Source organism: Martes martes (genome assembly GCF_963455335.1).
Source record: "Martes martes genome assembly, chromosome: 3".
NCBI classification, from domain to species: domain Eukaryota; kingdom Metazoa; phylum Chordata; class Mammalia; order Carnivora; family Mustelidae; genus Martes; species Martes martes.
Genome location: NC_137890.1, coordinates 101,510,659 through 101,531,891, shown reverse-complemented (window position 1 = coordinate 101,531,891; position 21,233 = coordinate 101,510,659). Strand labels below are relative to the sequence as shown.

Sequence of the window (21,233 nt, the reverse complement as noted above, 5' to 3'; positions counted from 1 at the left end):
GGAAAATTCTATGTCATAGAAGTGCTCATTTTACCTAGGTTGCAATTTTTTTTTTAAGTTGGGTTTGTTGAGGTATAATTTACATATGGTAAAATTAGATCTTTGTAAGTGTATATTCTATGCAATCCCACATTGCAATCAAAATGAAAATAGAGTCTTTCATCACCCTGAAATATAATATCATGCTCCTTTACAGTCAACACTTGACTCATTCTTGTCCTCAGCCTCTTACAGACACTGGTTTGATTTCTCAGTTTTTAAGTTTGACTTTTCCATACGTTAAACCATACATTATACATCCTTTATGAGTGGATTTGTTTTCATTTAGTAATATAGTTGAGATCCATCCATGTTGTTGAATGTCTCAGTAGTTCAGTCCTTTCTTAGTGATGAGTAGTATCCCATTCTAGGGACACTTGGTAGACATTTTGTTTTTCTAATTATCTGCTATTATGAATAAGTTGCTATAAGCATTTGAAGACAGTTCTTTGTGTAGAAATATATTTTAATTTTTCTTAGGTAAATATCCAGGAGCAGAATTGCTTCATGAGAAACTGCCACTTAGAAAATGTGGCTAAAGTGGCTGTAGCAGTCTGCATGCCCAGCAAAAAAGTATGAGAATTCCAGTTGCTCCATACCCTCACCTGCATGTGGTATTGTCAGTTTTCTTAATTTAGCCACTTCAGTAGGTGTGTAGTGTTATACCATTGTGGTCTTATTTGTATTTCTCTAATAACTAGAACAGCTTTTCAAATACTCATTTGCCATATTTTCTTTGGTGAAATATCTGTGAACATTTTTGTCTAGTATTTTTTTTTTCTTAACTGGGTTATTTGTCTTCTTATTATTGAGTTTTGAGAGTTGTTTATGTGTTCTGCACCAGATATCAGACACTAGTTTGCAATTTTAAATGAGGATTAACATTAAAAAATGCATGTTCATGTACCATCTAAAATCATTTCACAGACCACCAGAAGTATGTGGACGGTAAGGTCTACTCTCTGGGAAATACCATCTTAGAATGCTAACACTGCTCTTCAAACCATGGGTTGCTCATTAGTAGATCATGAAATCAGTTTAGTGGATGGTGACCCAGACATCCTAAAAGCCAAGATAATTTATGTAATGAATGCTGCCAGCTTTCTACTTATCTTCCCTCTCCTTAACACTCCTGAACACACCAGCCCTCCTTCACCTGCCAGCCCCTGCATTTCTTTGACAAGGACTTCCCTATTCCTACTGAAGCCAGCTTTGATGTGGTCCTTCTAGAAGGTCAGAAATCTCAGGAAATTAATGTCCCCGTTCCTGGCCACCTGCCTCCAAATCCCTCAACCAATGACTGAGGGTGCCTGTATTTATATACACTGAATACCCTGGTTTCCCCACCACTTGGGCATGATAAGTCTGAGATGAGGCACACATTCTACACTTTTATTGGCTGACTTGCTTTCCCTGTCTCATTTCTCTTCTCTCCTGGTGTTTCTGAGATCACCTCCAAAGTAAACTACTTGCATTTGAATCTTTGTTTCAGGGTCTGCTTCTTGAAAAACCCATGTTAAAATAGGAATGGAATGAAGCAGAGTGGAAGAGAATAGAACAAAATAGAATAGAATAGAATAGAATAATATATTAGAATGTTTCCCATGTGTTATTAGTTTCATTAGACTTTTCCATTATATATATGAATGAACTGAGTCACAATATAAAATAGATTTCTTCTTGAGATCATGAATAAAAAATTTTCAAAGTCTGCCTGAGAACATAGGTATATATGACTCACATAACTAGAGGTTTTCAAATCTCATTTTGTTCATTCATTCTTCAAACTCTCAGAGAATCCCGCCCCTGACCAGCCTTATTAGGGCAGAGAAAATGAAGGACACTTCCAGTCTTGAACATGTGGGGGTGGGCTGGCAAGTATTGAAGGGTAATGGTGTGTGAGACGTGCTGTGGCAGAGTAACACACAAACTCTCTGGGAGCCTGGAGGAGGTTATGGGCCACCAACTTGAGTTGGGTGGTATCTATGGAGGGAGATTGAAAAGATAGTCTGGGGTCAGATTGGAGAGGAACTTTCAATGTTCAGCATTTCCTGGTTTCAGAACAGTGACTCCCACAGTGTGATGGAAGAAGGGAAGATGTGGGGGCTGGAAACAGTGATGTGAAGAGCTTATCAACAGCAATTGTCAGTAGTGTTGGGTAGAGAAGCTGACTATCAGCTCAACTTCTTGCTTATTATAATTGGATGAAACCAGCTAACAGTGATTTGTTTTCATGTCATGTTATAGGGAAGTTGTCTCGAGGGAGTCAGTCCTTGGCAGGTTTCTCTTCCTAGCTGCCCTCTCACCTCCAGACTGAGAGGGGAGGTCTGGGCCTGCAGCACAGGGCTGTTTGTATGTCTCTGTGTCTGTGACTGGGGCCACCCCAAGAGAGATTTAAGATTTTGTAAATTCTGTACCAGCCTTGTTCTACCTTGACACAAGGTCTGTTCTTGAGTTCTACTTCCAAATAATCATATTAGCTCTGAAAATCTACCTGCCCCCTTCCTAAATGACATCATAGGACCTGGAGTAGTAGCCTGGGCATGCAAAGGAAACTGTCCATCAGGGGGCCTGGATTCTCTTCTTTGTACCAAGTCTCTCTTTTGTATCCCACCACCCCACATGTTATAGGGAAGTTGTCTCGAGGGAGTCAGTCCTTGGCAGGTTTCTCTTCCTAGCTGCCCTCTCACCTCCAGACTGAGAGGGGAGGTCTGGGCCTGCAGCACAGGGCTGTTTGTATGTCTCTGTGTCTGTGACTGGGGCCACCCCAAGAGAGATTTAAGATTTTGTAAATTCTGTACCAGCCTTGTTCTACCTTGACACAAGGTCTGTTCTTGAGTTCTACTTCCAAATAATCATATTAGCTCTGAAAATCTACCTGCCCCCTTCCTAAATGACATCATAGGACCTGGAGTAGTAGCCTGGGCATGCAAAGGAAACTGTCCATCAGGGGGCCTGGATTCTCTTCTTTGTACCAAGTCTCTCTTTTGTATCCCACCACCCCACTCTTCTCCTTTCATGCATTTAATAACCTCGTGCTCTCCACCTCCATCTTCTCCTGGATAAAGATGATGAGAGATTTATATTGGTGGAGGAGGTGGCATATGGCCTCAACCAGTTACATTTTAAAGTCAATAAACTTTCTCTTGAATTGGAAAATTGTCACTGAAACTTTACTTTACTGTAGAAGAAAAGGTTTTGTTTCCTTGTTTCCTTCTCTATTCTTTCTTTCCTCTCTGTCTTTCTTACTTATTCTTAATTTTCTAAGGAACTTTAACCCATAAGTTAGCAGGTTAAAGATATATTCCCTTGTAGGAAGGGCAGAGAGGCAGGCGGAGGCAGAACAAAGGGACCTTGTCACATCTGACCAACCACTTACAAGATTCTGGATTTTGTTGGAGTAACTTAGCATCTCAAAGTCACTCTTTCCTTATGTGTAAAGTGGAGGCTACATTTTGTGCTTCATACTTAGCTGTAACATAGCATTTTATAGGAATTTAATTGAGATAAAATTCATAGAGAGCTACTGGCTTATAGAAAGGGCCTCATCAATGCTAACAATCATTATGATGATGATGACAGTGGCATTGGTAATGGTGGAGGTAGTGGGGGTGATAGTGATGGTTGTGGTATTTGTAGGGATGGCAGTGGCGGTGGCAATGGTAGAGGTTGTGAGGTGGTAGTGGTGATGTTAGTAAGCTTGGTGGCGGTGGTGGTGGCAGCCAGGGGTGGCATTAGACGTAGCATAGTGGTGGCAGCCTATTTTATCCTTAGGTGGTGGAAGAAGGCATACCCTAGCTCCAGACATTAATGAGTGCTCTGAAAGAAGGAGCTTTTGTCACCCTGTGTTCCTCCTTCCTTTTCCTTGGAAAGCACAAAATTTGACCACTTTGTGTTTCTTCTAACCCCCCTGGAAAGGCCTAACTTATTTAGGGCAACTGCTGCAAGTCTGGATTCTACATAGTTCTGCAGCTGTCATCCTAGGTTGAATCAAGCCTGGGGTCTGAAATTTATGACCTTGAAGATAGTTTTGGTGAGAACATATGCCAAGAGGCATTTACAGTCTGAAAATATTTGACTGACAATGGCCATAGGTATTTAAGGTCAAGACAATAAAAAACAAACTAAAAAATTCCAGGGAATTCAGTTCTACATACAAGAGATATGTTTCCGAAATAGATTTATATCGATTAGATGTAGATGAACTGAATGGCATTTTTAATGTCTTGGGGACCTCACACTTCATGAGGTGAATAAGGAACTTCCTGTATGATGAAACCAGATATCTATTTCCTCAGAGGGGTTGCTTAAAAGTCAGATTATGTCTGGAATTTTGTCTCCTAAAATTTGACAGTGATCAAGTACAGTTAAATCATTGCTAATGAAAAAATATGTAAATATATATTTATTAAAGGCCAGAATTTTTCAAACCCATTTAAAACTGGAAGAATCTTTGCAAATCTTACTATTGGGGACATAGTAGGTGGTCTGTAAATTCTTACTGAAGGAAAGAGCCAAGACCTTATTATCATCATTGTTGTTATGAATAATCTCATCATGGATCAACCTGAAACAATATTCACCATGGTTCCTTGGGCCACCATCCTCCTCTTTCTGATAGCAGAGAGTGGGGGTCCTGATGCATCAGAAACACAATTTAATCAAGTGCTCCCTGCATCTGCTCTTTACACCTGAGATAGATTTTTCCCCCTAAGGATCTTAACTGTAAGTCTGAGTAAAATCGTTATTAGCAAGTGAAAATGAAAAGATTTCTCAGATCCCAGTTGTTAATAATCATTAGTTAAATATCAACCCAGGCGTTTTGATTCTACTTATCTGTTTCTTCACTGCATTAGGAGGTCAAGGTTATTGAGGTGTGTTCATTAATGTTTAATAAGGAAAGGCAGGTTGGAAAACATGTTAGTTCTTCCAATGGGACTTCATCTTCTGAAACAAAACTAGTACTGGCTTCTCCTTCTTATTCTTTTATTGGAAAGTTTGGAAAAATGGTGAGAAAAGATCAGAGATTGATGTTTTGAAATAATATTTTACCCCTTGAGAAACAATTTGAAGGTAAAGGAAAATATGCTGCAATTACTGAACTATATGAACACCAAGGACTCAGGTCACTTTAATGCTTACATTACTCTGGCTATATGAACTGGTAATGGGGTGAGGGGAAGAAGACTCCCATGTTTATCTCACTCCCAGTTTGAAAACAAACTGTTTTTCAGCTGGTTTTTTTTTTTTTTTCCATCACTGGTTTGCCTGCAATCAAATGAAAACTTTACCACATAACAAATCCACTTACTTGACCTGTGGGTAGAAGTCAGGTTCCAGTGGGTTTTCATGAATGTGGGGAGTTGGGAAACAGGCTGGTGTGGAGGGAGACAGTGGGGGACAGAGGGAAGCAGAGACATCCCTCATCGCAGTGATAGTCTCCTGCGCCAGCTCTATCAAGGTGGTTGCAGTGGTAATGCTGTAGAGGGGCCACCATGGTCCCACATAGCTCTGGGATTAGAGGCTCCTTTCTGTGTCTTGGGCACTCATTGGTCCAGCAAGGTTAATAATATAAATCCTATCTGCAATTTACATGATTTTTATGTGAATCTAATATATATGTATCTTGCTCCCTGGCAGTTTAGGAGTATAATTATTATTATTACTATCATTATATCATCAATATTATTAAGCTTATCAGTCATCTGCAGCAAGTGAGACTACTAGGTAGAACCCTGGTTTATTGGGACATGAACTGAATGCCCCTCCCCTCTAGCAACAGCTAGAGGTTAAGAAGGAGAAGGGAAGGGGGTGCCTGGATGGCTCATTCACTTAAGTGTCTGATTCTTGGTTTCAGCTCAGGTCGTGATCTCAGAGTTGTGAGATCAAGCTCCTCATCAGGCTCCACACTCAGTGTGGAATCTGCTTGAGACTCTCTCTCATCTCCTGCTGCCCCTTCCCTGCCTCAAATAAATAAATAAATCTTTAAAAAAAAAAAAAGGAGAAGGGGCAAAAAGAGCCAGCAGAGCATGTGGTTGGGAAGTCTCCAGGGCACATATTTATGGTTATAGCCTCCCTAATCTCTGCATCTTTCAGCTTCCTAACCAGTTTCAACAATGCCTTCAGGGCCCTGCATTGGGTGGGGGCACCTAGAAATTGTCAGCTCTTGGTGACAACTTCTCTGCTCAAACTGGAGGCAGGCTTCTGGGTTGGGAGGCAGACGATGGGAGGTGGAGTTGTGACACTAGGTAGATACTAGGTAGAAAGTTTTCTCCCTTTAGCAAAGAAGAGGCACATTTTTAGGCTGCTCTGGGTCTTCATCACTAACCTCGTAAAGTGGGGTTTACACTTTAATAAAACATGATGAGTACAATAACATTTAGAGTAGCAATGTCCCATGTAGGCCCTTAGACTCCTGCAGGGCTTAGTTGGTGCAGTTAGTTTTTACTACCTGCTACAACAGGAAACACTTTTAAGATGGTTCAGCATCATATGTATTTTTCAAACTACAATGTCTACTATTCACCTTACCTAAAGTACCAATGGAGAAAGAAACAAGATGAATATTCTTCTGGGAGACATTTATGAAAAGAAAACAGTTTCACTTTCTTGCACAATAAACCGTATTTTATTTTATTTTTTTAAATAAACCATATTTTAATTAGAGTTGTGTTAATTCATTTTTCCTCACTTGGGATAAAAAAGATGAAACATTATTAGTGGCATGAAAATACTAGAGAGAAGATTGGGTAAAACCTGATACTTAGCCTGAATAAAGCTCAAACCAGTTATAAATTTCTTCATGTTCCCCACCTCCTTCTTTTAGTATTCATTCAAAAGTTCTTAATGACAAAAGGAAATTTCCCTCTTTTGAGAAACAGAGAAAGAGACACTCATTGTACAAAGGCTTCATGTCATTTTCTCTAGGGTTTTTTGATGTTCCTACTCTCTAGTTCATAACAAGGATTTACAGCTTAAAGAACATCAAAAGGAAAGGTTTCAGACAGTGTCCTAAAATAGACTTTAAAAAAATTCCACAAAGCTATCTCTTAGTGCTTCTAAAACTTATTTTAAACATTTTGGAAAGGAGATGTGTTTTAGAAGTCTTGGAAGCCTATCATATTCCATTTTTTAATAGTCTTTTACTTGAAACTGTAACTTTAAATTCTGTAGTTGGCACGTATCTTCCCAGCAGCTGAATATGTGATTTAAATGGAAGTAAAACTGCCTGACTTAAATTGCCCAGAAATTTTAAGAATGCTTCATTTGAGGAGAAAAGGGGATTTTGAGAAGGCACTTACTTCTTTGATCAATGTTCTTTGAAAATAAATATAAAGCTAATCTTTAAAAAACTGGGAAATCAGAGCTACCAAGTAATTTTAAATCACCCCTAGAGCAGAGAAACTTAACATCTAATTCCCCAAAGAATAAACAGATCTGTAGTAGAAGCAATGAGAAACCCTCCAAAAGATCCAGGAATAATTCAGCAGATTAATCACCATTACCTTTTTTAGATCTGGCCATTCTTTTGGTAGAATATGGCTATGGATGTCAATTTTCATCTTCACAGGATCAGAGAAGCATACAAAGAAAGAAGTTTTGGTATCAAGCGATCTCCATAAAAACCATGGAGTTAATTGATTTACAGAGTCTCTTTACAGCTACTTTCTGGTACCAGTCAGTAAGCTTATTCAGCTCAATCTAAGTCCACTGGAAGTGCCTTATTAAAGTTCAGAATTCTGTTTATTTGTCAACTTGGCTTTGGATCAACAACTCTTTGGTAATTGGGACTCTGGGCACTAAATTAAAAAATAAAATAAAAGACTCTACTAAACCTCACGAGGTCAGATGTACTACTGGGTGTTTTTGAGTTACAGCAGGTCCAAAATTGGTTAATCTTTGCTTTTAAATATTTATTTTTTTTTCAAGATATACATAGGAAAAATCTGGAGTGCCTGGGTGGTGTGGCTGGTTGATTGTTCAACTTTTGGATTTTGCTTAGGTAGTGATCTCATGGTCATGGGACTGAGCCCTGCATGGGGCTCTGCACTCAGCATGTTTGAGATTCTCTCTCCCTTTTCCTCTGCTCCTCCTGCTCATGCACACACACACACTCTCTCAAGTAAATAAATCTTTAAAAAAAAAGATACAGTAAAAAATCAAGTAGAACACGGTTAAAAATCAAATAGTACAAAGTGTTGTTAAAGAGCAGTAATCACTGACTCACCTTATCATTACCTCCCCAGAAGGAACCAATTTTAATACTTTTGCTTTTCATTCAGTAATTTACCTTGATGTCTTTAAACAATATTGATTAATTGGCTTGTTCATGAAAATTTAGCATGTTGAAAAGTTGTGGGGGAAGTTTCACCTTTACTTTTAAGTCAGAGAAAAAGTCTATTCTTCATATATGTTATTTTTTCCATTGCCTTTTTCTTTCATTTATTCTTGCATTTAATATTTATTAAGGCTGAATGAGGTAAAATTATGCGTATGTTGTAATAGATAACTGTACACAGCTTAAGTGCAGGGGTAAAAAGAAAGAAACCATTCCACTGAGAGTTCTCAGAGCCCTTTGGGGAGGTCTTCCACTGGAGCGTAAAGTGGGGCTATTGGTCATGCCTCTAAAGAAAGCCTAGAACAAAACAGCCCTTTGTTATTCTATGTTAACTCTTTCCCATTCCTGGAAAGCTTAAAATGTTCAAGGACCTGAGGTCCCTGGTGCAGCCTTGAAACTGCTTTGGGATGATCCCTTCATCTCAGTCTCCACAGCATAGGGACTAAGTCATCAAAAAAGCCTTCCTACTAGGCTATTTAACTAGATTCTGGAAAAATGCAACCAACATTCTTTTCAACTAGATTCTGGGTAAATTATAACTAACGTTCTTTTAAATGCTGCTCAGCTTGAAAGAAAATAAAGCAAATCCTCAAGATCACTTAAAAAAGTTCACCGAGCTAAAACGGAATAAGTGACCCTTCAGTCAACATGGGGGTACATGCCAATATCCAAAGTAAGTGTAAGTACTTTTGGAGCACTTTCTGTGGCTCAGGCACTGTTCCAAGCATTTTAGTCATATCAATTAATTTATTCCTTATAACAATCCTATGGGAGAGGAATTATTTCTAATCTCCACTTCATAAAAGAGGAAACTGAAGCACACAGAAGTTAGGTAACTTGTCCATGGTCACAGAAAGAAACCCTGGAGTGAGTGGTAGAAACAAAATTTGAGCCCAGGCAGTGTAGACTCAGAATTCTAGAGCTTTGAGGATTTATATCTCAGAGGAGTAGGAGATCATACCATGGGCTAGTATAAAACTGAGACCCCTTCATTTAACTAGAATTTTTTTAAAATTTTATTTATTTTTAAAATTTCTTTTCAGTGTTCCAGAATTCATTGTTTATGCACCACACCCAGTGCTCCATGCAATACGTGCCCTCCATAATACCCACCACCAGGATCACCCAACCTCCCATCCCCCACCCCTCCAAAATCCTCAGATTGATTTTTAGAGTCCATAGTCTCTCATGGTTCATCTTCCCCTCCAATTTCCCCCAACTCCCTCCTCCTCTCCATCTCCCCATATCCTCCATGTTATTTCTTATTCTCCACAAGTAAGCAAAACCATATGATAATTGACTCTCTTTGCTTGACTTATTTCACTCAGCATAATCTCTTCCAGTCCCATCCATGTTGATACAAAAGTTGGGTATTCATTCTTTCTTTTTTTTTTTAATTTTTAAAATTTTTTTAATTTTTTAATAAACATATAATGTATTATTAGCCCCAGGGGTACAGGTCTGTGAATCGCCAGGTTTACGCACTTTACAGCACTCACCATATCATGTACCCTCCCCAATGTCCATAACCCCACCACCCTCTCCCTACCCCCCTCCCCCCATCACCCTCAGTTTGTTTTGTGACAGTAAGAGTCTCTTATGGTTTGTCTCCCTCCAGATCCCATATTGTTTCATTTATTCTTTTCCTACTCCCCAAACCCCCACATTGCATCTCCACTTCCTCATATCAGGGAGATCATATGGTAGTTGTCTTTCTCTAATTGACTTATTTCGCTAAGCATAATACCCTCTAGTTCCATCCACTTTGTCGCAAATGGCAAGATTTCATTTCTTTTGATGGCTGCATAGTATTCCATTGTGTGTATGTGTGTGTGTGTGTGTGTGTGTATATATATATATCACATCTTCTTTATCCATTCATCTGTTGATGAACATCTGGGCATCTGGGTTCTTTCCATAGTTTGGCTATTGTGGACATTGCTGCTATAAACATTCGGGTCCACGTGCCCCTTCGGATCACTATGTTTGTTTCTTTAGGGTAAATACCCAGTAGTTCAATTGCTGGGTTGTAAGGTAACTCTATTTTCAACTTTTTGAGGAACCTCCATGCTGTTTTCCAGAGTTGTTACACCAGCTTGCATTCCCACCAACAGTGTAAGAGGGTTCCCCTTTCTCTGCATCCTCGCCAGCATCTGTCATTTCCTGACTTGTTAATTTTAGCCATTCTGACTGGTGTGAGGTGGTATCTCATTATGGTTTTGATTTGTATTTCCCTGATGCCGAGTGATGTGGAGCATTTTTTCATGTGTCTGTTGGCCATCTGGATGTCTTCATTGCAGAAATGTCTGTTCATGTCCTCTGCCCATTTCTTGATTGGATTATTTGTTCTTTGGGTGTTAAGTTTGATAAGCTCTTTATAGATTTTGGATACTAGCCCTTTATCTGATATGTCATTTGCAAATATCTTCTCCCATTCTGTCAGTTGTCTTTTAGTTTTGTTAACTGTTTCCTTTGCTGTTCAAAAGCTTTTGATCTTGATGAAGTCCCAATAGTTCATTTTTGCCCTTGCTTCCCTTGCCTTTGGCTATGTTCCTAGGAAGAAGTTGCTGTGGCTGAGGTCGAAGAGGTTGCTGCCTGTGTTCTCCTCTAGGATTTTGATGGATTTCTGTCTCACATGGAGATCTTTCATCCATTTTGAGTTTATCTTTGTGTATGGTGTAAGAGAATGGTTGAGTTTCACTCTTCTATACATAGGTGTCCAATTTTTCCAGCACCATTTATTGAAGGGACTGTCTTTTTTCACTGGGTATTTTTTCCTGCTTTGTCGAAGATTTGACCATAGAGTTGAGGGTCCATATCAGAGCCCTCACCATATTTCTATTAATGATTTATTCATGATGATTTAGGTATTCTCTGAGACAATGTAGGCTTTCTCTGCCATGCTCCTCATTTCCTTCTGAGCCCTCGCTGGCAGAGTCATTTGCATCCACATGTCTATTAACAGTCTGTTCAAGGGAATCTAGGATTTTTTCTGTCATACACCTCAAAGTTCTTCCAGCCTCTACTCATTACTCAATTCCAAAGCCACTTTCACATTTTTTTGTATTTGTTATAGCAGCACCCTACTTCTGGGTGCCAAAATCTGTATTTGTTTTCAATTGCTGCTATAACAAAGACTACATCCTTTGTGGTTTAAACCAATACAAGTTTATTCTCTTACTGTTTTGGCGGTCAGAAGTCTAAATGGGTCAGCAGTCTGTATTCCTGCTGAAAGCTCTAGAGAAGAATCTGTTTCCTTGCTTTTTCTGCCTTCTAGACTCTGTCTGCATCCTTGGCATAGACTCCATTCTCCGTCCCCCAAGCCAGCCGTATAGTATCTTGCAGTCTTTCTCTCCATTCTGTCATCATACAGCCCCCCCTTTTTTTTAAACTCTAACCCTACCATCTCTCTCTTGTAAAGATTTGTGTAACTACATTGGACCCACCAGATAACCCAGGATAATTTTCCCTTCTCAAAATCCATAACATCACGTTTTCAAAGTCCTTTTAAAAATTTAATTAATATTTTCACAAGTTTTGGGAATAGGACATGGAAATCCTTGAGTGGGGAGCATTATTCAGCCTTATTCAGCATTATTCATGCCCACAATTGGGCATGGTAAAATTCTCAGAGTAGCTACTAAAAGAATATACACAGAGTATATAACTTTCAATCCTGTTAAGTGGAAACTGGAATAAGAAAAAAAAATCAATCTAAAAGAAGGCAATAGAGAGGAAAAAAGAAACAGAAAAAGTAGGCAAATAGAAAGCACACAATAAAATGACAGAAATAACCACATCCAGCTAAATGTTGTTTATTAGAAACATGTTTAAACTCTAAGGATAGAGACAGTTTGAAAGTAGAAAGGAAGTAGAAAATAGAAGAAGCAAATTCTAACCAAAAGAAAGCCATGATAGCCACGTCTTTCATAAGCACTTCACATTAGTTCAAATGAAAGAGACCACAATACAAAAAGCATTGTTAAGGCAAAGAAGGATCACTATAGTAATAAAAAGGTTCAGCTAAGTACAAAGCCATAATAATTCTAAATTTGGCATACCAGATTGCCTCAAAGTATGTAATGCACACAATGCATATTCCAAATATATAAATTTGAAAAATTTACCAACATATGTCTTCAATTATTGATAAGTCAGATAAAAATTACCTACAGGAAGCTGCAGAGGAAGGCCCCAATGCTGGGATGCCACTAAAGAACCTCAGAAGCATGTCATGAGAGAAAGAGAAAGAGCATTTTAAGCTCCAGCCTGTCCACAGAGCTCAAAGCTATTTTACCACAGGGTCATTTAATTAGCATTTGTCCTAAAATCCTAAGATTTCTTCTCTCTCCCTGCTTTGGTCCTCCCAGAGAAGGAGATCAAGCTCAAGGAGGAGAAGAATTGCCAGTTGGAAAAGGAGAAGAAAAAATCATGTGCCCACCTTCAGGGGGGAGAAGCCTCACCTTTCAATGAGGATTGAAGAGATTATTAATATATTTATGTGGGTGTTTTTTTAGTTTTTCAACTGAGATTGGGTTTGTAATTTTAAAATGAGCTTAGGAATTTTTATTATATAGAAGTGAGTAGAAATATCACAGAGGCTATGTAGGTTTTAATCCAGAGGGAGGAGGAGGACAGCTTTCACCAAACAGTATTAAAGGGAAAGTGGGAGATTTAAAATGATGCATATGTAACGACATCTGATGAGTTCTGTGCATTCAGTGTACCTATAACAGAAGAAGAGAGCAATGCTTTTATTTTTGCTTATAAAAACAAGTACATTTTTTAGCTAAATGGGCAGGAGGTTTTAGGGTCCTTGATCCTTTCATTTATCACTTCAGTAATGAGGGAAGTGACAACAAAAAAGGAAAATTATATAAGATCTCATCTCCACATTTAAGAAAATGAATTATAAATCAGATGAGCTTTATACTCATTTATACTGGCATTCCTTTGTGGAAAAAGGCAAGAGATCCTTAAATTATTCAGTATTGGATTGTATAAAAATAAAAAAAATGATTTAGACTAAGTCTGTGTAGCTCCTTTCTCCTGGCCCTCATCTGATGGCTATGAGTCAGCTTAAATACCAGGCTTTGAATCCTGACTACTGCTTATTAGTTGAATGGTCTTGAGAAAGTTACATGGTCTCTGTCAAATAGGGATGATAATAGAATTGATCTCATAGAGAGTTACTGTTTAAGGATTAATTTTAGTAATATAAAACTATCAGCTATGAATTATACCATGACACCTAACCCAATTACTTCTTAGTCTGCCTTATGCAAAGCATGGCAGGAAGTCCAATATTAGTCATTTTGAGGGAACTTGCTCCCCCTTTCTTAGATTATATAAGAACCTGAGTTTATGTGACCCAGGACTATGGGATAAGGGTGTGCCTTCTGTTAAGGTGACCACACTATATTTGAAGGTGGGCAGCTCCACTGGTTGAAAGGACCACTCCTCTTCCCCAATTTTTCCCCACCCTTGCAATCAATAAATTGCCAAGTTGTTTTTTTTTTTTTTTTTAAGATTTATCCATTTATTTTAAAGAGAGAGAGAGAAAGAGAGTGTGAGAGCGAGGAGCAGAGGGAGAGGGAGAATCTCAAACAGACTCTGCACTGAGCACAGAGCCTGATGTGGAGCTTGTTCCCAGTACCCTTAGGTAAAGATCATGACCTTAGCCAAAACCAAGAGTCTATTGCACCATCTGGGTGCCCCTCGCTGTCTTTTTATTTTAATTCCATTGCATCTTTCAACCTTGCTCTCTTCCCTCCAGTCTTTCTTTGAGGCCCTCAAGATCTTTCTCCAGGATTGTTTAATTGCCCACTAGTAGCATCTTGGCCCTCTGTAATCCATCCTTAGGACTCTTGACCAGCATAATATTTCTAAAACACAAAACAATCACATCTCCTTCAATGTAACACTTTTTATGGTTTCTCACTGCTAAGTCCAAGCATGCATGGGAAACAAGGCCCCGTGGGTACTTCTCCACCTCCTTTGTCTCTGTGCTTTGCTACTGTGCCCTGTGCCCTAGTCACAGGAGATATTTGTGCTTCCCCAAATATGATATATTTCCCTTTTGGGCTTTATATATGGCTTTGTTGACATCTAATGCTTGGAATAATTTTTACCTGTCCTTTCTGCCAAGTGTGTATCTATCCGTCACTGAACATTTAGCTAAAACATCACCTCCTCTATGAAGCCTCTTCTGCCAATACCCATCTCCAAAATGCAAAAGGGGACTACCTCTCCCTGCAAGAATTAGCTGGGGGAATGAGTAGGAATGGTCCTGACAAAGCTGTGAATGATTTCAAGTTCATCTTCAAAGTTACCAGAATCCCTTTCTACTACCTTTTCACAGGCTTCTAGTTTTTTAGTACCCAGAGACCACTTTATCTCTTTCTCTTTCTTATCAATTCTTGCTAATTGGAAAAGAGCTAGTTTGAATCATCGGCACTTGAATTTGAGTTTGTTTACATCCAGGGACTGTTGAATTAATGAATTTTTGAGGAAACATCATGGGGCCAGGGACTGTGTTTGTTTTCTTGTCTGTTACATCCCTAGTGAAAAACAACTGAGTAGGTGCTTGTGATGGTTAAATTTATCTTTCAACTTGGCTAGGTCACAGTATCCAGATATTTGGTTAAACCCTATTGTAGATGTTTCTGTGAAGGTTTTTTAGGGAGAAGGGATTAATATTTGAATGAATGGACTTTGAGAGAAGATTATCCTCCACAGTAGGGGTGGGGCTCCTTTACTCACTTGAAGGCCTTAATATAAAAGAGCTGACCTCTGCACATGAAGAGGGAATTCTGCCTGGCACATTTTGGGCTTGTCATCCTTTACAATTGTGTGAACTAATTTCTTAAAATAAGTCTCTCTACATATACACATCTTATTGGTTCTATTTGTCTGGAAACTTTGACTAATGCAGTGCTTTATAAGTGTTTCATAAATATTCAACAAATGAATAAATAAGTAAATAAACATGAATAAGTGGATAAAATGTCTTTTTCAGGAACATTTCTATTTAAGCCTCATGTGAGACTGTTATGTGAAAGATTTAGCCTTTACTCAATATCATACAGCAACAGGTGTCATTCTTAGTATTTCTCTGAACCCTGTGGCCCTTTTTGTATTTGGAAAACTAGGTGTTCAAGAGTAAAAACAGAAGCCAGCTGTTGGATTTTCAGGGTTCCTTTTTTTTAAAAAGATTTATTTATTTATCTGAGAGAAATAGAGAGAGAGCAGGGGGAGAGGGGCAGAGAGAGAGGAAGAGAGAAAAAGAGAAGCAGACTCTGCACTGAGTGTGGAGCCAGATGGACAAGGGGCTGGATCCCATGACCCTGAGATCATGACCTGAGCTGAAATAAAAAATTGCACGCTCAATTGACTGAGCCACCAGGCACCCTGGATTTTGAGTTTTAAAAACCTTAGCCTGAGTGATTGATGGAAAGACTGAGCCATTAACTTTGTAGAATACAGGGTTGAGATAAAATTTTTCACCCACCCTAACTAAATAAAGACTTCTCAGACCAGGCAAAGGGGAGTCAAAGAAGGAGAGGTGAGTGTATTAAGTACTGTGGGTCCCTGAGGAGGACATCCTAATGTCCAAGCCTGGGGGTTGAGTGGGAGAAGAAACTCTAAATGGGTCATGAGATCTTGATCTGGTGGTAGAAGGGACCTGTGCCTTCATTCCCAAACAGTGCCTGGGAATGTGGCAAGGAAACGTGGTTGAATGTTATATCTGGACGCAGAAGTCTTCAGGTAGATAAGTAGAGTGCCTGAAGCTCGGCAAGGCAAGAGAGCTATACAGAGTTGTCCCAAAGGGAAAACAGAAGTAGCTGAAAGTAAGCCAGTCATGAAGGAGCCTTGGAATGAGGAATGAGGATAAGTCAGCAGGCATGTTCATGAGTCTGTGATGGAAGGAAGATGTTTCAGCAGATGCCAACATAGACAATGGTCCAAGTCACATACTACCTCTGCCTGCTAATGCCTTGGGCTGCAAAAGAAACTAAGGGAGGTCTAGGGTAATGGTTTAGAACACAGACTATAACATGACTTATAAAACTTTATTTCCTTGAGCCAATAACTAATTTTCTATATACTCATCTCCCTATATATAAAATGAGACAATAATAGATTCTAAATTGGGCTGTTGTAAGAATCAAATAAGTTAATTTCTTTCCTGGTTATGGGTATGTTCAGGTTTTCTACTTCTTCATGTTTCAGTTTTGGTAGTTTATATGTTTCTAGGAATGCATCCATTTCTTCCAGATTGCCTGATTTGTTGCTATATAATTGCTCATAACACCCTCTTATAATTGTATTTCCCTTTTTCACAAATCTGGCTATGGGTTTATTGATCTTATTAATTCTTTCAAAGCAATTGAACTACTAGGTATTTATCCAAAAGATACACACATAGTGATTCAAAGGGACACATGCACTCCAATGTTTATAGCAGCAATGTCCACAATAGCCAAACTATGGAAAGAGCCCAGATGTCCATTGACAGATGAGTTGATAAAGAAGGTATGGTATGTATACACAATGGAGTATTACTCAGCCATCAAAGAACACAAAATCTTGCCATTTGCAATGATGTGAATGGAAGTAGAGGGTATTATGCCAAGTGAAATAAGTCAGATGGAGAAAGACAATAATCATATGATTTCACTCATATGTGGAATTTAAGAAACAAAACAGGTGAATATAGGGGAAAAGAAGGAAAAATAAGATAAGATGAAAATAGAGAGGGAGGCAAACTGTAAGAGACACTGAACTCTCAGAAACAAACTGATGGTTGCTGGAGTGGTGGTGGCTGGGAGGAAGGTGTAATTGGGTGATGGACATTAAGGAAGACACTTGAAGTAACGAGCAATGGATGTTCTATACAACTGATGAATCACTAAATTCTACCTCTGAAACTAATAATGCAGAATATGTTAATCAAGTAGAATTTAAATAAATTTAAAAAAAAAAGAATCAAATGAGTGAAGACATGGAAGGCATGTAAAACAATGCCTAGCATAGAGTAAGTGGCATGTACGTGTTAGTTGTTTTCGTATTATTGTTGTCAGACTGGCCTGCCAAAATTTAAACAAAACCTCAAAGAAAATGTGTGAGAGAAATCCTGATGTGATTGAGATTGTGTTTGCCATCTGATGGCATAAGGGCTTGTATTATTAACAGTTGAGAGGTATACAGAAAAGTAGGGATAATTACATTTTATATACATTTAAACAGTGACATATCTGAAATTTTTGCAAGTTCAATTAGGAATTCCAGGTGTCATTATATGGTGGGGAGGTTGAGATTGATAAGCCCATGATATGTAAGCCATATTATCAATGAATGTGAGCCACTGGAGGAAACATGCAGCAATAGGAACCAGGGTATAGGTGGAGGGTTAGCTTACTGGGGGGAAGGGAGCATGGGACATTGGGGAACAGGGAAGAGGTGGAGGGTTAACTCAATGGGACAGGAAATGATGGGGACCAGGTTGAATATTAGCTTAGGAGAGGAGGGATTGTCTCTCTTTTGAGAGTGAAGGGAAAGATGTGAGGGGACTATGTGTGTTGAACCAAAGGTAATCAACCCAAGCATTGCTAGTATCTATGGTCTTTTTGAGGTGGGAAGTGAGGTCATCCACCAAGATAGGGTTAGAGACTTAAAAAGAAAGGAAAGAAAATAATAGTTAATAAAATGGCATTTGAGTTGCTTCCTAGATGATTAAGAGCAGCATTGGGCCTGCAGTGTGGTTGGACTTTAAAAATGTCTGATGGACAACCACTTGAAAACACGCAAAGGAATTTCTAGTCTAGAAGAAAATACAGCCCAATGCACATTATGGTTCTATTAGAGTAGTGATATTCTGAATGACATATTTATATTTTCAAATATATTTAGTGAACTTATAATATTCTGATCATTGGAAGTGTGTATAAAATATATTTAAAAAGAGTGTATGATGTGTCACATTGTCAGTGTTCTCAAAAGTCACCATGACTAATGTCATCTTTGGCTATGAATCATAATGGTTTGTCTTCTCGAACCAATTTTCTTTTCTAATGAAATATGGTTGACATACAATATTATTTTTAGGCACAGTGATTTGACAATTTGGTTTGACAATTCTATACATTACACAGTGCTCACCATAATAAATGTAGTTACCATTGGTCTTCACACAAAGTATTATAATGCTATTGACTATATTCAGTAATATTAACTATATAATATACAAATCAGTATACAATATTATTGACTATGTTGTGCTTTTCATCCCTGTGACTTATTTCTACCTGGAGGTTTGTATCTCTTAATCCCCTTCACCTATTTTATCATAGGTTAATCTGACACTCTTGTTTCACTATGATAACCTAGATGTGATATGGCCTACCTGTTTGCTTCAATGATTGAGTTAATAATCCCACAGCAATATACATTCTACTCCAGTTTCTCCTGAACTTTTTTTTTTTAAAAATCCTTCAGAGGGGCGCCTGGGTGGCTCAGTGGGTTAAAGCCTCTGCCTTCGGCTCAGGTCATGATCCCCAGGGTCCTGGGATCGAGCCCCGCATTGGGCTCTCTGCTCAGCAGGGAGCCTGTTTCCTCCTCTCTCTCTCTGCCTGCCTCCCTGCCTACTTGTGATCTCTGTCTGTCCAATAAATAAATAAAATCTTTTAAAAAAAATCCTTCAGAAACCATGAATTATAATTCAATCCAGGATATTCTCTGATTAAATTAGCTTTCACCAGCTCAGAATAATCTAATAAAATTCTATACTCATAGAAAGAACTATGGCTACTGAAACTCAGGAAAAATGATTTGCTCAGTGAGCCTCAACCTAAAAGCTAATGGTACACTTGAATTTTATTCGTCTTCTTTTTCCCTGCCCCTTTGAGTCAGAGATCAGCTCTACTCTCTGACTAAGCCTCTTCACAACACAATTATGTTGCCATAATTGATGCCTAATTCAGAAATGAGGTGGTAGGCATTTACATAATGGGGGATTATGTGCTGTTCACTCATAATGGCAATGATAGGGTTGTCAATCATTGTACGGTTTTACAGTGCCATGGAGGGGAGAAGCAGAAATAAATGAATGTGAAATCCATCACCTGAAGTGTGTTTAGAAGAGAATGAATTCTACTCTACACTTACTTAGAGTTCTGATGATGGAAAATAATAATAACTTTTATTCCGTAGGGTTAAGGATGGGTTGAGCAAAACCAGAGATTCTCAGTCTTAAACCTCAAATGGTAATCACTTGAGGAACTTTAAAAAGACTGATCCTCCTGCCCCCTCTTCCAGCCCCTGCTCCTGCTTCCCCTGTCTGGGGAGACCTGATTAAACTTAAGCTTATAAGCAATGAATAATATTTTAGTATATCTCAACTATTGCACAGGACACCTTTATACTAAAAAAAATCATTATTTATCTAAAATCAAATTCAACCATGTGTCCTATATTTTTAGTTGCTAAGTCTGGCAGTGCCCTGACACTACATCCCATCCAGATTCAGAATGAACAGTTCTGGTATTTTTTAAAGTTCCTCAGGTGATTCTAATATACATCAAGTTTCAGAAACACTGCATAAAGCTTCAAAGGCCCCCTCTGTAGACTAATGTTGGCAGAAACGAGGAAAAGAAGGATGGATATGATTCTTAACAGATCAGTAGAATCTATTGCTACTCCTTTAGAGTGTTCTATTTTTTCTTCCTATATTCCATATATTATTCTGTTTTTGTTATAATTTATTAAAGAAAATAGTCATGGTGCTGCTGCATCCACAGCCCCTTCTGAATAATACTATACTATACTATAATATACCCTTCACTGGTGCTGAGTGGGTATCTAGGTAGTTATGCAGGCATGTGTCGCCATGCTCTGTATCAGTGACCCTTCCTGCCTCCTTCTAAACTTTGACTCCTGGGGCCAGGGTTGACTGAACTTGAGGAAGGCACATGGCCCAAGATTGCCAGTTTATAGTCTGGACAATGGCCTATCAGGTGGCATGGTACAAAGAGTTCTGTCCAATAGGTTGATGATTAAATTAGACCAGATTCTTTCTTTAGAGATTTTATTTTTGGGTACAAAGTCTCAGTTTATTGGTAATGGAGGCAGAATCATTCAGGATAGTTCAGGTTAGTGGCTCTCAAACTTTAATGAGCATTAGAATAATCTGCAGGGCTTATTGAAAGACAGAATTCTGGATCCCACCCCCCAGTGTTTCTGATTGAGTAGGTCTGAGCTGCGGCCCCCAAATTTACATTTTTTTTTCTTTTCAGTGTTCCAGAATTCATTGTTTATCCACCACACCCAGTGCTCCATGCAATATGTGCCCTCCATAATATCCACCACCAGGTTCACCTAAGCCCTCCAGAACCCTCCAAAACCCTCAGTTTGTTTCTCAGAGTCCACAGTCTCTCATGGTTCATCTCCCCCTCCAATTTCCCCCAACTGCCTCCTCCTCTCCATCTCCCCATGTCCTCCATGTTATTCCTTATGCTCCACAAGTAAGCGAAACCATATGATAATTGGCTCTCTCTGCTTGACTTATTTCACTTAGCATAATCTCTTCCAGTCCTGTCCATGTTGATACTAAAGTTGGGTATTCATCCTTTCTGATACTCCATAGTATATATGGACCATATCTTCTTTACCCATTTGTCCACTAAAGGGCATCTCTTTTCTTCCCACAGTTTGGCAACTGTGGCCATTGCTGCTATGAACATTGGGGTACTGATGGCCCTTCTTTTCACTACATCTGTATCTTTGGGGTAAATACCCAATAGTGCAATTGCAGGGTCATAGGGAAGCTCTATTTTTAATTTCTTAAGGAATCTCCACA

At 38.8% G+C, this 21,233-nt stretch overlaps 1 protein-coding gene across 5 annotated transcripts in view; it reads right to left on the bottom strand.

The window, feature by feature from the left end:
• ACMSD (aminocarboxymuconate semialdehyde decarboxylase) overlaps window positions 1–7,751 on the bottom strand; it is a 98,511-nt gene extending 90,760 nt beyond the window's left edge. For 3 of the 5 annotated variants that reach the window (XR_013966620.1, XM_080799787.1, XM_080799788.1), the window contains exon 1: window positions 7,545–7,744. Coding sequence is in view for 4 of the 5 variants with exons in the window: in XM_080799787.1 (XP_080655913.1) it covers window positions 7,545–7,601 (57 nt within the window). In the remaining variant the exon portion in view is untranslated. Of the gene's footprint in view, window positions 1–7,544 lie in introns of all 5 variants that reach the window. The other 2 variants (XM_080799786.1, XM_080799789.1) reach the window with 2 other exon arrangements.
• Between the last annotated feature and the right edge of the window lie 13,482 nt (window positions 7,752–21,233).